We start from the raw sequence: 15,725 nt of genomic DNA, 5'->3' as shown, positions 1-15,725 counted from the left end.
TGATGAGTATAAAGCTGGAAATTGAAGGTGTGATGATGCATGCTATGAGTGCATGCAAGTTCGGTATGAGATGGAAGAGAAAGAAGAATTTTGGAGTAAGTTGGACAAAGTGGTGGAGAGTGTACCTAAGGAGGAGAGAGTGGTAATTGGAGCGGACTTCAATGGGCATGTTGGTGAAGGGAACAGAGGTGATGAGGAGATGATAGGTAGGTATGGTGTCAAGGAGAGGAACGTGGAAGGAAAAATGGTGGTGGATTTTGCAAAACGGACGGAAATGGCTGTGGTGAATACATATTTCAAGAAGAGGGAGGAACACAGGGTGACGTACAAGAGTGGAGGAAGGTGCACACAGGTGGACTATATCTTATGCCGGAAGCACACTCTGAAAGGGATTGGAGACTGCAAGGTGGTGACAGGGGAGGACGTAGCCAGGCAGCATCAGATGGTGGTCTGTAGGATGACTTTGGAGACCAAGAAGAAGAAGAGAGTGAAGGCAGAGCCAAGAATCAAATGGTGGAAGTTGAAGAAAGAAGACTGTTGTGTGGAGTTCAGGCAGGGGTTAAGACAGGCACTGGGTGGTAGTGAAGAGTTGCTGGATGGCTGGGCAACCACTGCAGAAATAGTGAGGGAGACAGCTAGGAAGGTACTTGGTGTGTGATCAGGACAGAGGAAGGAAGACAAGGAGACTTGGTGGTGGAATGGTGAAGTACAGGAAAGTATACAGAGGAAGAGGTTGTCAAAGAAGAAGTAGGAGAGATGAAGAAAGTAGACAGGAGTAGAAGGAGATGTGGTGTAAGGCGAAGAGAGAGGTGGTGAAGGAAAAGGAAAAGGCATATAGACAATTGTATGCGAGGCTGGACACTAAGGAAGGAGAAAAGGACTTGGCTAGACAGAGTGACCGAGCTGGGAAGGATGTGCAGCAGGTTTGGGTGCTGAAGGATAGAGATGGAATCCACAGACAGTTGAATCAGCTCATCCGGACACAACGTTTATTGAGAGAAACGTTTCATCAGTCAACCAAGTGACCTCTTCAGTCTCAACTGACTGCAGGCATCCCCCAACCTTATAAACAGCAGTTGCATAACGACCAAAACCAATGATTGGTTTCATATGTAAATTGGTGTGACCATTAACTAGAGTTACAATGGTCACACCAATTTCAGAATGAGAACATTCACAGACAATGGTCACGCCAATTTGCATATGAAGCTAAGGTGGAGGTGGGATTACATCAAGGATCTGCTGTGTGCCCTTTCTTGTTTGCAATGGTGATAGGTTGACAGACGAGATCAGGCAGCAGTCACCGTGGACTATAATCTTCATGGATGACATTGTGAGCTGTGGTGAGAGTAAGGAGCAGATTGAGGAGAGCCCAGAGAGGTGGAGGTATTCACTGGAGAGAAGAGGAATGAAAGCCAGTAGGAGCAAGACGTAATACATATGCGTGAACAAGAGGGAGGACAGCTGAATGGTGAGGATGCAAGCAGTAGAGGTGACAAAGGTAGTTGAGTTTAAATACGTGGGATCAGCTGTTCAAAGTAACAGGGAGTGTGGAAGAGAGGTGAAGAAGAGAGTGCAGGCAGGGTGGAGTGGGTGGAGAAGAGTGTCAGGAGTGATGTGTGACAGAAGGGTACCAGCAAGAGTTAAAGGGAAGGTTTACAAGATGGTTGTGAGACCAGCTATGTTATATGGTTTGGAGACAGTGGCACAGACGAAAAGACAGGAGGTGGAGGTGGCAGAGTTGAAGATGCTAAGATTTTCATTGGGAGTGATGAAGAAGGACAGGATTAGGAACGAGTATATTAGAGGGACAGCTCAGGTTGGACGGTTTGGAGACAAAGCAAGAGAGGCAAGATTGAGATGGTTTGGACATGTGTGGAAGAGAGATGCTGGGTATATTGGGAGAAGGATGCTAAATATGGAGCTGCCAGGGAAGAGGAAAAGAGGAAGCCCAAAGAGGAGGTTTATGGATGTGGTGAGGGAGGACATGCAGGTGGCTGGTGTGACAGAGGAAGATGCAGAGGACAGGAAGAGATGGAAACGGATGATCTGCTGTGGCGCCCCCTAACGGGAGCAGCCAAAAGCAGTAGTAGTAATAGTAGTAGTAGTAGTAGTAGTAGTAGTAGTAGTAGTGTCTTATCACTTCAGCCACATTTTTATGGTGGGTTACATTTAGTTGGTGGACTAGGAGCCATTTAGCCACTTGTCCCTGAAAATTAAACAACAGTCCTTATTTTCTTTAACACTTGCCACTATTGTGAAGTTACTAGTTGACCGAAAAAGATACTATGAGATTAGTGATTTGAAGTTGGGACTAGAAAAGGAAATAAAAGAACTAGTGTTTACTGAATTGTTGCGAGTAAAAGAGAAAAGTAACTAGTCACAATTAAATGAATAAATAGTGCTTATTCTAATAGCTCTAGTATCTCATTTTTGTGACTACTTGCTTTACAATAGTGACTAGAAAGTCAAAATAGTGACCAGCATTTGAAAAGAATAAATGCTAGTTTCTAATTTTTAGTGACTAGTGCCTAAAAATGATTAAATGATCAAATGGCCTGCCATAATTATGTTCCTATGGTACTCGTCACGTTCAAATGATTGATGCCTGCATATGAAACATCTGGATTTTGGTTCCCGAGCGTGGAAGCGAGGCTGCAAATGACGTGTGTCGGTGCATGTTCGGTGAGAGCGTGAGTGTAGGAATTTGTGTCAGCCAAGATCAGGTATTTCTCCCACTTGGACAAAACCTTCGCCAATCCCAACACCAGGCTCCCATTCCCCCTGACCCCCTTGAAAACACATGTGCAAACAGACAGACAGACAGACAGACAGACAGACAGACAAACAGACAGACAGACACACACACACACACACACACACACACGCACACAAACACACCTCCCTTTCCCTGAAACCCTCCCTTACATACCAGAGCGCTTACCAAGTCAATAGCGGTGATATGGCTGGCCTGGGAGGCTGATATATTTATCAAAGCTACAGCCCTCAAATCACCTCAGCAACCATCAACAGTGAAGGTCCAACACATGCCGGGAGATGACTTGTTGTTGGCAGGATATACATTAAATTATACATTAAATTACAAAATAACCTGATACTCTTGGGCATGAAACAGGTTTTGTAACAGCGAGTTTAAAGCTCCTCTAATGGAGGACATGTGTCATTTGAGAATCAAACTAACACATGCTGAGCTAAACTCCCACGTCTCATGGTTCATTAACAATAGTCAGACGAAGTCCAGGCAGGACAGGATCCATATGTATGCACGTCCGCAGCATTCACCCTCGGTGTATTCTGACTCTTGTCGTTACCAAGTTCGACCACAAACGCTGACGACAGAAACAAGATGCTGCCAGGGAACGCGCGCTCCGTGTTATTGATGGAACCGAGAATGTAGAGTAGCACGATTACAATTCCCCCACTTCCATAATGATAAGCTGTGCAAATTGTCTTTTTTTTCCCCAACAAGCTTTCCAAGGCATTAGCACTTGTCTGCTAGTGATCGCAGCAGACGGTTGATGCGGCCTGATTCCACAATGCTGAAGCCCAATCAGATGTCCCTGACCACTGAGGGAGATTATCTATGGGCTGCATGTGCACAAATGAACAAGGCAACAACCACAACCAGCTCACAGTATCATTCACACCGTAGCACCATTACAAGTTCTAAGCTATAAAATAAGTGTAAGGAAGCCTCCCCTCTCTTACAAGATATTTATTACCATGACCTGCCGGCTACATTCATCCTGGTGTGCTGGCGGCTGCATAACGGAGTGTCTAGTTCCTCGTGTGTTCCTCTCCCGGGCCAGATACTGGTTAATAGGCTATCTGATGGAGCTCCAACAGAAACAGTCTGATTAAAAAGCCATCAATCCTCCACCCAGACACATCTCACACACCCCAAACGGAGAACATTCAGTGTGAAAGCATGCTCATTCAACCACAGATACCCCTATCACAACACACACACACACACACAATAAGGATTGCGTACCTTTCCATCAAGATATTTTGCGATAGTAACAATATGCTAATAATCACTATTACAATACTGTTGTTTATGGAGCTGGTAGAGGCTGAATGTCTCACCATACGTCACTTCAGCTGACTGAGTACTTACTACACAACTATTTTACTTCATTTGCATAAATTAAAGGACAGCTCTGATTTCAAACCCGGGTAGATGAAGCTCGTTAGCCTCGTCAGGCAGTTCATCTAGGAGAAGGACAACTCTGATTTAAAACCTCCGCTGCCTTGCGGGTATACTCGTCTATGAGAAAGGCTTCGGGAAGAAACCCTGAGGAAAACTCTGCATCCGTCTCCACTGCCAGTCGTCTCGCTAGTCTTGCCACCGGTAGTAGGCGGTCTTGGATGAGAGAGTGGGGTTGATGATGCGCAACTCTTCCTCACTTTAATCATCGTGCAAGGCATCTGTCATCCATCACAGGATGGTCCTCGTCGCCACGACGGACGAATAACTTAATTTGCATAAATTACATTAATACATACATACATACTGTACATAAACTGAACGATATCTTAATGTACATACATTAACTGAATATGTACAGGGCTGCACCAAGCAGCAACCGTCATATCTGATTCTGCAGGTCAGTGAAGGAGAGCATTAAGCTGCAGCTCCTCTAATGGCTGCTGGATGCTGGCTGCAAAAAGACGTGTTACAGCAGTCAATGTGGGGGGGAAAAGCTAATACATTTTTTTCACAAGACACTAGGGTCTCAATAGCTAATTACACTTCTTCGAATGTGTGTTTTGGTGCGGGTTCTGAAAATTATTATTCCATTAGGAGGATAAAAGTTTGGGGGCATGCCTGGGAAATACAGGCGTCCTCCACCAACTCCCGGGCCTGGAGAGACTTCTGTTGGAAAAACTTGAGCTGCTTTTTTTATCGCTCCGAAACAGAAGTCTAAACAAACTGGCACTCGGCTATGCTGCTGGAGGGAATGGGGAGAAATCATGGCTGATCAAGCTCATGTCTTTTGGTCTTGTCCCTCTAGTCAGTCTTTCTGGAAGGAAGTAGCAACAGTCATTTCAAAAACCCTGGGTTTTAGTGTCAGTACAACATTCACATCCCTCCATCTTGGCCACATCCCTGACGGGCTGAGCAGAGGTGAAACCTACCTCCTAAAGAGCTTGCTGGCAGCAAGTAAAAAGGTCATTACGAAATACTAGCTTCAAAAAAACTGCCCTACTGCTGGCCTATTTATCCATATTGTCTTCTAGAACAGATGACCTACTCCATACGGCTCCAAAAAGAGTCGGGAGAAAAGTGATGGGCAAAAAAGGTGTGTTTATTTAGCCAATGAGACAAATCTCCATCCATTATCCAAGCCGCTTATCCTGCTGCCAGGGTCACGGGGATGCTGGAGCCTATCCCAGCAGTCATTGGGCAGCAGGCGGGGAGACAGGCCGCCAGGCCATCTCTCACACACACACACACACACACACACACACACACACACACACACACACACACATTCACACCTAGGGACAATTTAGTACAGCTGAGTAACCTGACCTACATGTCTTTGTACTGTGGGAGGAAACCGGAGCCCCCAGAGGAAACCCACGCAGACACGGGGAGAACATGCAAATTCCACACAGAGGACGACCCGGGACGACCCCCAAGGTTGGACTACCCCGGGGCTCGAACCCAGGACCTTCTTGCTATGAGGTGACCGCGCTAACCACTGCGCCACCGTGCCACGAGACACATCTTTCATTGGTACATACAATCACTATGAAACAAATCTTTCATAGTTATTGTATGTAGCATGTGTGATATTTTATTTTCAATTAGGCAAACTTGCCTTGATTTATTGATCCTCCCATGATCTCATGTTTGTTTTTCTTTTCTGTTTTTGCCTACTTGCTGTTCTTATAATGTAAAAAACGTTCCTACATAAAAACGTAAAAAGAGGTATAAAGTCTGGGGGCATGGTTGCCTTCACTGAGAGGTCTTTCTCTCTGGAGTGACTGACAGCTTCCTCATACAGCTGAAGCAGGTCCCACCTCAGCTCCACCTCGCTGCCCAAATTTAGATGCCATCTGACAAGATGGCGGCAATCACGAATGCAAACTTGTGGCTTCAAAAAAGCTCCTCTGCAACCTGCGGGTGGCGTCACGGATGCTAGCCACGTCCATAATTTATACGGTCTACAGGGTGTACATGGGCTTCGTGGGGTTTTTCACTCCTGTCCTTCTATGTGGATTTTGCATGTTCTCCCTGTGTGTGTGTGTTGTTGTTTTTCTCCAGGTTTTAGTGCTGGTTTGCAGGGGGAGGATTATGAGTGGATCATCTGGACCTGCTCCTCATCAGCCTGTATCTCCATTTCCATCAGTTATTACAGTCAAATTAGAGAAGCTTACTGGAAACACCAAAGGTTAGAAGAAAAAACAGAATCACAAAAAAGGGTTTGAAGCTGATTTTAGATGACAAAGTTGAAGTGTTGGTAAAGGGATTAAGCGGAAATGCGTGACGGAAACTGATTTTTCTGAATTTCTCCGGTGGTAAGTAATTCTTTTCAACCCTGGTCCATTTTGCTCTTGGACGGTTTTCATGAAGTAGTCCTACATAAAGGGTCGGGGGGGGGGGACTTAAACGCATAAAACCAGCTAATGGAAATTCATTCAAATCTTTTTGACATTCTAAAAGCTTGCTTAAAACGTGCCTGACATTTGGATGGAAACATGGAATATGTATTCGTTTCATCAAATGGTGAGCTAACACTGAAGAAGGCTGACACTGGTCGGTATTCACAAGGACCAGTTCAAGACCAGCTCTTGATCAGTCAGCTTTGATAAACTCTGATTAGAGACTTTGACTAACCTGAAAATGTCTCAGTAACTGTGTACCAGACTCTCAAAGACTGTCCTGTTTAACAGCTATCATAAACTGCAGTTTCTTTTACATTGGACCACCTGAACCCCATCCAGGGCGCCTCCCTGCTTTCTTCCCAATCCATGTTGGGATGGACTCCAGCCCAACTCAGCAACCCTGAACTGGATTAAGTGGATATGGACAGTGAATAAACGTGTATGGTGTGTCTCATGTGCTCACATTCTTGAAGGTCTCTTCTGTTCTGTGCTATTATTTACATCATCTTGAAGAGATAGCTGTTTTTTTTGACACAAGGTAATATGACTTGGTCACTGGGATGTCGAGGAATGTAGACAAAACCAATTTGAAAAAAAATCACCATAGTCCCAATTAGGAGCATAAATACTGACAATAAGTACATCCATAGTGAATAGGCTAATGTCCAATTGAGCAGGCCAATATCCATGAATTGGACATTAGCCTGTTCGGAGATCTTGCAAAAAAAGGTATTAATCATCTATGACTGAATCCAATGTCTGTCATGTACTGCCAAAACTCCTTCTCTTTACAGACTGATGCTATATCTCATATATACTTTGTCTGCAGAGGAATGCATCACTACCTTATTATTCACTATACTGTGGCACGTTCTGTGGTGGATGGTTAAAAAAATTTTTTGCACGTCATATTGTTTCTTAAAATGTTTCTGCTTGCTGATCCCATCCACCACCATTCATTTTTCTTCGACCGGCTGCCAACTCGCTGCGACAAGCGGTCAGACTCCTGAACACGGGACTCATCGACCAGGCTGCTCATGCACTGACGTCACAACCAGTAAGTCATGCCGACATATATCAAAAACCCCAAATTATCCCTTTACATGCAAATTTCTACTGTACCATTTGAAAATATACCACACCTTAGCAGACCTCAAAAAGCCAGGGAAAGGGGGCGTCCGGGTAGCGTGGCGGTCTATTCCATTGCCTACCAACATGGGGATCGCCGGATCGAATCCCCGTGTTGCCTCCGGCTTGGTCGGGCGTCCCTACAGACACAATTGGCTATGTCTGTGGGTGGGAAGCCGGATGTGGGTATGTGTCCTGGTCGCTGCACTAGCGCCTCCTCTGGTCAGTTGGGGCGACTGTTCGGGGGGGGGAGGAGGAACTGGGGGGAATAGCGTGATCCTCCCACGTGCTACGTCCCCCTGGCGAAACTCCTCACTGTCAGGTGAAAAGAAGCGGCTGGTGACTCCACATGTATGGGAGGAGGCATGTGGTAGTCTGCAGCCCTTCCTGGATCGGCAGAGGGGGTGGAGCAGCGACCGGGACGGCTCAGAAGAGTGAGATAATTGGCTGGATACAACTGGGAAGAAAAACGGAGGAACCCCCCCCCCCAAAAAAAAGCCAGGGAAATCCCCGTTAATTCTATTATACTCAGATCCTCAGCTCAGATAAAACACAGGCCTGGTAGTTGTGTATGCCAGAGAATACAGTGGATACTGCTGCAATTCTCTGCTGACCTGACCTGAGCGTGACCTTTGACCTGTGTGTGCTGACCTAAGCAGAGGGGTCAGACTGATAGGACACACGCGCTGTCACTAATGAGACAGAAGCCTCAGTGAGATGGATGAGCTGGGAGAAAGAGAGGGAGAGAGGATGCCAAAAACATCACACACACACACACACAAGAGACACAGCAAGAGACACAGCCATCTCACTCTCTCTCGCTCATACACACACACACAAGAGCTACTTTTCCCCATTATATCGGATGACCACACGTTCCCACAGAGTTTGAGTGAGAGCACAGTTTCCATGCCAACAGAGCGGAGAGTCTGTAAAATGGGTAATGAACGACACAGGAAACAGATCTGGGTCCAGCACAGTCCCCAGATCCAGATCCATTTTAAACCATTCAGAACCACAGCTCGCCTCAACACACCTGATGGGGCCCAATGTGTTGTGGAAGAATAGTCGCTCTTTCACACGCCTTGTTATTTCTCTGCATGCACGGCCCGCTACTTAGCAGTCAGATACACCCCACTGAGAACCTCTCCAGTTCTACTACCACACACACACACACACACACAACTTCCTGTGCGACGACCTCGCCAGGCCACAAACACAATGGCTGCACATAGTGCACCGCATGTAAAAACACAAAACACACACACTTGGAAATGCACAACAGACACACACTTGTGCAACCAATAACTATAATGCACATACAAATAATGACTGCACACACAGTGTGAAATGTGATCACACTGGCAGCTGCTGAGTGTGCGACACACGAAACAAGCTTGTGCTGAAATGCATTAAAGTTTTTTCCTACATCTATCTTTATATATATATATATATAAACACACACACACACACACACACCACAGTCTTCTATGTTTTTCTCTCTCCTCTAACACACATAAACACACTATATATGTGCACAGACACACACACGCCTCTGCCTTGGCACTGAAAAACCAGTCATTTGGACACACACACACACACACACACACACACACACACACACACACACACACACACACACCATGCCAATCCATAAATCAGATGATAATTGGGTAGCAGTTTGCCAGTAATAAACAGAGCAGTATAAACATCCAGTGTTGCTCTGTCTGGGCTGGATACGCTACCTCCCACCAGAACACCGCTGGCTGCCTGCCTGGCAAGCACACGTACACACACGTGTGTGTGCTTGCACACACACGCACACAAACACTTGCAAATACAGTACGCATTTACAGTAAAAACTCACACACATTTATAGACGCAGACAAAACCACTTATCCGGTGAGTGACATATGTTGTGTGTGCACATGCACACACGTTTATGAACACATGCATGCAAACACGCACACACGCACACAGGCGTGCAGTCCAGCATAGGGTATGATGTAAAGAAACTCACAGGAAGTGGAATCAGTTCATCTGGACACACTTACTCCACTTTCTGTGAGTTTCTGACCTGGATTATTGAGCATGCATAAAGATATAAAGACACACACAAACACACACATTGATAAGGACGTGATATGAAGTGCTGTGGCTCTGGGACTCATACGCAACACAACACTCCATATGTCTCCGGTGATAAAACTCAGGGGACATATGGAAATGTCTCATTCTTATACATCTGTGACAGGAATGAGGAGCGCAACTGTCTGCTGCGAATGCAGTGGACCTTCACCGTCCCTTGAGGGCGGTCAAATCTGAGCTTCATGAGAATCGAGCCTGAGGAACACGGCCACAGTTTCAAACTCTATACCTGGGAAAGTTTGAAGCCGACCAAACAGTTACAGCATGATTGGGATGACCAAACGAATGGAGCTTTTATGAGGGAGACGGTAAACACTCTTAAGAGGTACTTACCCAGGTCTGCAGAGAGCAACGCACAAAAACAAATGAAGAAATTTAACCAAAGGGGTTGAAACAGTACACGATATACATAGCGTGCAGCAGTGCACTTGCAAAGTGATTACATAAGACAAGAAAAATGACAGCGTGGAAATGGTCTCAAGTGTTGGGATGACACAGCCGAGACAGTTTACATTTTGCGGATTACTCCTTTCTAAATACAGCCCTTACAATTGAATCAAGACATTAAAAAGCACGGGTTTGAGACAGTAACGCTGGAAAGGACATCACTCTTTGAAGACGCCTGCTCTATTGTCTTTTTCACACTAGTTTTTTCCCCCCGGTTTCTCACCTCTCCAGATCTACAATCTTTTTGTCCTTGTTGCATCTGTCCGTCTCGGCATCCCTCAGAGCGACCATTAGCCTCTCCACCTCGGCCTGCGACTTCCCCGATTCCTCTCTGTAGCGCGCCACTTCTTGCTCCAAGAGCCGCAGACGGTCTGTGATATCCAGACACTTCCGGCCAGCTTCCTCGGGATTCTGGGTCTTTGTTACACAAGGTGAAGTACATGTAGTTAAAAACTGAGGGACCACAGAGGAACCTATTCATGCATAAAGTAAGCAGGCTAAATTATTATTTGTGGTGTATTATTATTATTATTGTTATTATTATTTTCCTCATTATCATCATCACTATTATTACAAAAATGAATAAAATATGAACCTACCATAGGGCCTACTGCTGGGACCCCATCCACTTTGGCAGGGGCCTTGTTGTCAAGAGAAACAGAGAGACAAACTATGAGACAGACAGACAGACAGATAGCTAGCTAGCTAGATGGATAGATAGACAGGCACACTATATGGCCAAAAGTATGTGGACACCCCTTCTAATGAGTGGGTTTGTCTATTTCAGCTACATCCATTGCTTGCAGATGCATAAAATCAAGTATACAAAAATGCAGTCTCCATAGACAAACACTGGCAGTGGAATGGGTTGTACTGAAGAACAATATGTCTCTGTCATAGGATGCCACCTTTCCAACAAGTCAGTTAGTCATTTTCCTGCCCCGCTAGATCTGCCCAGGTCTACTGTAAGGCTGTTATTGTGAAATCGAAACGTCTCAGAGCAACAACATAAACGAGACAAACTAATTTTACCATCGACAGCTCAGCTGTGAAGTGGTAGGACACTCAAGCTCACAGGAAGGGACAGCTGAGTGATGAAGAGCATAAAGATTGCCTGTTCTCGGTTGCAACACTCACTACCGAGTTACAAACTGTTTGTCAGGAGTTTCATGAAATGGGTTTCTGCACACAAGCCTAAGATAACCATGCACAATGCCAAGCATCAGCAGGAGTGGTGTAAAGCACACCACCATTGGACTCTGGAGCAGTGGAAACACATTATCTGGAGTGAGAACATGTTTCCACTTCTTCACTATCTGGCAGTCTGATGGTACAATCTGGGTTTGATTGATGCCAAGAGAACGGTACCTGCCCGAATGCGTAGTGCCTACTGTATAGTTTGGTGGAGGAGGAATAATGGTCCGGGGCTGTTTTTCATGGTTTGCGGTGAGGCCCCTTGGTTACAGTGAAGGGAAATCTTAATGCTTCAGCATACAAGGACATTTTAGAGATTGTGTGCTTCCAACTTTGTGGCAACAGTTTGGGAAAGGTCCTTTCCTGTTTCAGCATGACACTGCCCCATGCACAAAGGGAGGTCCATAAAGACATGGTTTGGTGTGCCCAGTTCGGCCAGGCCTCTTCTCCAATATCAGGGCCCAACCTCGCTAATAATCTTGTGGCTGAATGCAAGCGAATCCCTGTAGCCATGTTCCAAAATCTAGAGGAAAGCCTTCCCAGAAGAGTGGAGGCTTTTATAGCAGCAAAGGGGGGACTAACTCCATATTGATACCCATGGTTTTGGAATGAGATGTTCAACAAGCACATATGGGTGTGATGTTCACATGCATGTCCTCCCTAACCACATCCATAAACCTCCTCTTTGGCCTTCCTCTTTTCCTCTTCCCTGGCAGCTCCATATTCAACATCCTTCTCCCAATATACCCACAATCTCTCCTCCACACATGTCCAAACCATCTCAATCTTGCTTCTTTTGCTTTGTCTCCAAACCGTCCAACCTGAGCTGTCCCTCTCATACACTCGTTCCTAATCCTATCCTCCATCACTCCCAATGAAAATCTTAACATCTTCAACTCTGCCACCTCCAGCTCCGCCTCCTGTCTTTTCGTCAGTGCCACTGTCTCCAAACCAGATAACATAGCTGGTCTCACAACCTTCTTGTAAACTTTCCCTGTAACTCTTGCTGGTACCCTTCTGTCGCAAATCACCCCGACACTCTTCTCCACCCACTCCACCCTACCTGCACTCTTTTCTTCACCAATCTGCCGCACGCCCCGTTACGTTGAACTGTTGACCCCAAGTATTTAAACTCATATGGCTTCGTCACCTCTACTCCTTGCATCCTCACCATTCCACTGTCCTCCCTCTCATTCATGCATATGTATTCCGTCTTGCTCCTACTGACTTTCATTCCTCTTCTCTCCAGTGCATACCTCCACCTCTCCAGGCTCTCCTCAACCTGCACCCTACTCTCGCTACAGATCACAATGTCATCCGTGAACATCATAGTCCACAGAGACTCCTGCCTGATCTCGTCCATCAACCTGTCCATCACCACTGCAAACAAGAAAGGGCTCAGAACTGATCCTTGATGTAATCCCACCTCCACCTTGAATCCATCTGTCATTCCAACCGCACACCTCACCACTGTCACACTGCCCTCATACATATCCTGCACCACTCCTACATACTTCTCTGCAACTCCCGACTTCCTCATACATTATCCCACCTCCTCTCTCGGCACCCTGTCATATGTCTTTCCCTAAATCCACAAAGACAAAATGTAACTCCTTCTGACCTTCTCTATACTTCTCCATCAACATTCTCAAAGCAAACATCACATCTGTAGTGCTCTTTCGTGGCATGAAACCATACTGCAGCTCGTTAATAATCACCTCTCTTAACCTAGCTTCCACAACTCTTTCCCATATCTTCATGCTGTGGCTGATCAACTTTATACCTCTATAGTTGCTACAGCTCTGCACATCACTCTTATTCTTGAAAATCGGTACCAGTATGTTTCTTCTCCATTCCTCAGGCATCCTCTCGCTTTCCCAAGATTGTGTTAAACAATCTAGTTAAAAACTCCACTCTCCTCCAGCTTGGTCGGGCATCCCTACAGACACAATTGGTTGTGTCTGCGGGTGGGAAGCTGGATGTGGGTATGTGTCCTGGTCGCCGCACGAGCACCTCCTCTAGTCGGTCGGGGTGCCTGTTCTGAGGGGAGGGAGAACTGGGGGGAATAACGTGATCCTCCCACGCGCTACGTCCCCCTGGTGAAACTCCTCACTGTCAGGGGAAAAGAAGCAGCTGGTGACTCCACATGTATCGGAGGAAGCATGTGGTAGTCTGCAGCCCTTCCCAGCTAGGCAGAAGGGGTGGAGCAGTGACCGGGACGGCTCGGAAGAGTGGGGTAATTGGCCAAGTACAATTGGGGAGAAAAACCTTGATGTGATATTTCTAATATATTTATTTCTGATTTTTCCCTTTTCCCCCCCAATTTAGTGGCCAATCAATCTCTATTTTAGTTCAAACTCCCACCCTCGTACTGCATGCGTTTGCCAACTGCATCTCTCCGGCGGGCAGTCTTTAAGGAGACGCCTCGCCACTTTTGTGGCCACTTAGACCCTCGCATCGGATAAGGAACACCTCCCTAAAAAAAACTTTTAACAGGGAGGAAAAATAGGTAGAAACCTCAGGAAGAGCAACAGGAGGGATCTCCCTGTCCCACCTACAACTGGTCCAGAACACCGCAGCCAGGCTACTGACAGGTACCTAGAAGAGAGACCATATTACCCCTAAACTAGCTTCTCTCCACTGGCTGCCTGTATGGTTCAGAATTGATTTTAAGGTTCTCCTGTTTTGTTTATAAAGCCCTAAATGGGCTGAACCCCTCCTATATCACAGACTTTTTAACCCTCTATTCCACATCCAGGTCCCTCAGGTTGGCTGACTTGGGACTCCTGGCTGTTCTGCAATCTAAACTTAAACTCAGGGGTGACTGCGCCTTTGCGGTTGCAACCCCTCTCCTGTGGAACTGCATTCCACTCCATATCAGATCTGCCCCCTCTATCGACTCTTGTAAGTCCCGGCTCAAAACTTACTTTTATTCATTAGCGTTTGAATCCTCCTGATGTGACTGATGTCTGGCTTGTGCCTATGCCCATGTGCTGTTTTTGTGCCTACGAGCTATATGCCTTGTTGTTTATGGCAGTGTTTCTTGTATTTGTGTTTTAGCTACCTGCTCTGGTCTGTACAGCACTTTGGTCAATGTAAATTGTTTTTAAATTTGCGTTATGAATTAAATTTGACTTGACGGTTTTAAAATTCAACTGGGACTTTAACATATAGGCCTGGGTTTTGTTATTATTTCTATTAGTGCATATAAGAAATATGCCTTTCAAGCTGACCTAACGGGAGCAGCCGAAATTAGTAGTAGTAGTAGCCTTTCAAGCGGACAGCCAATTTTGAAAGCTTTAGTTGTTTGATTGGAAATCTGTACTTCACAGGAGAGAATCTGTGTTCAAAGTTAAAAAGACATCAGAATCAGAATCAGAAACACTTTGTCATTTATCCCAGCCCACAGCAGTGCAACACTGACAAAAACACATATCCAAAAACTACAAGAACACATATATCAAAACTAACATATATCTTAAAAAAAAATCACTGTCCAGGAGAATGAACGCCAGCCAGGATAACTGTCGGAATTGCCGGTCTGCATGGGCTAGCAGTTAGCTTAGCCTGCCCCACTTCCGCGTCCTGTCAGACTGCACTCGGTGTTTCCTCGTTGGACGCAGCTCCGGTCAGGGCCATGGTCCTTAGGCCAGCAGGATGCAGCAGACCAAGCTCCCTCAGCCAATCCAATGTTAGCTCTCCCTGCCAGACACCTTCGACACACCTCCCCGCACTCCACAGGACGACACTAAAAACACAGTCAAGGCTAGACGAGGCCGCCGCCAGAACTATTAAAGAATAGCATTTAAATTTAAATATACTTTCTTTGTGTTGATTCTACATTAATTCTGTGATTTTATATTTAAATATTAATTATTACAAGCTTCAGGCTTAACACTGAGGATGCACAAGCCAGTGCATCCTTAGTGCCGGTCCCAAGCCCGGACAAATGGGGAGGGTTGCGTCAAGAAGGGCATCCGGCATAAAATCTTTGCCAAATCAAATATGCGGATCATAAGACTTACATACCGGATCGGTCGAGGCCCGGGTTACCAACGACCGCCACCGGTACTGTTAACCAGCAGGGTGTCGGTGGAAACTATGCTACTGTTGGGCAAAGGAGAAGGAGAGGGGGAAAGCATGTCCAGAGGCAGCTAGAGAGGAGGAAG

The 15,725-nt window shown here is 46.0% G+C and overlaps 1 protein-coding gene across 1 annotated transcript in view; it reads right to left on the bottom strand.

Annotated features, from left to right (window-relative positions):
- The window catches only part of LOC130108174 (ELKS/Rab6-interacting/CAST family member 1-like), a 280,684-nt gene that overhangs the window by 103,853 nt on the left and 161,106 nt on the right, over positions 1–15,725 (bottom strand). Inside the window, exons 10-12 of the mRNA XM_056275029.1 lie at positions 10,962–11,003; positions 10,586–10,779; positions 10,249–10,254 (exon numbers count right to left, since the gene is read on the bottom strand). Of these exons, the coding sequence (XP_056131004.1) occupies positions 10,249–10,254; positions 10,586–10,779; positions 10,962–11,003 (242 nt within the window). The remainder of the gene's footprint in view (positions 1–10,248; positions 10,255–10,585; positions 10,780–10,961; positions 11,004–15,725) is intronic.

Source organism: Lampris incognitus, chromosome 2 (assembly GCF_029633865.1).
Source record: "Lampris incognitus isolate fLamInc1 chromosome 2, fLamInc1.hap2, whole genome shotgun sequence".
NCBI lineage: Eukaryota > Metazoa > Chordata > Actinopteri > Lampriformes > Lampridae > Lampris > Lampris incognitus.
This window is presented reverse-complemented; position numbering and strand designations above follow the sequence as displayed.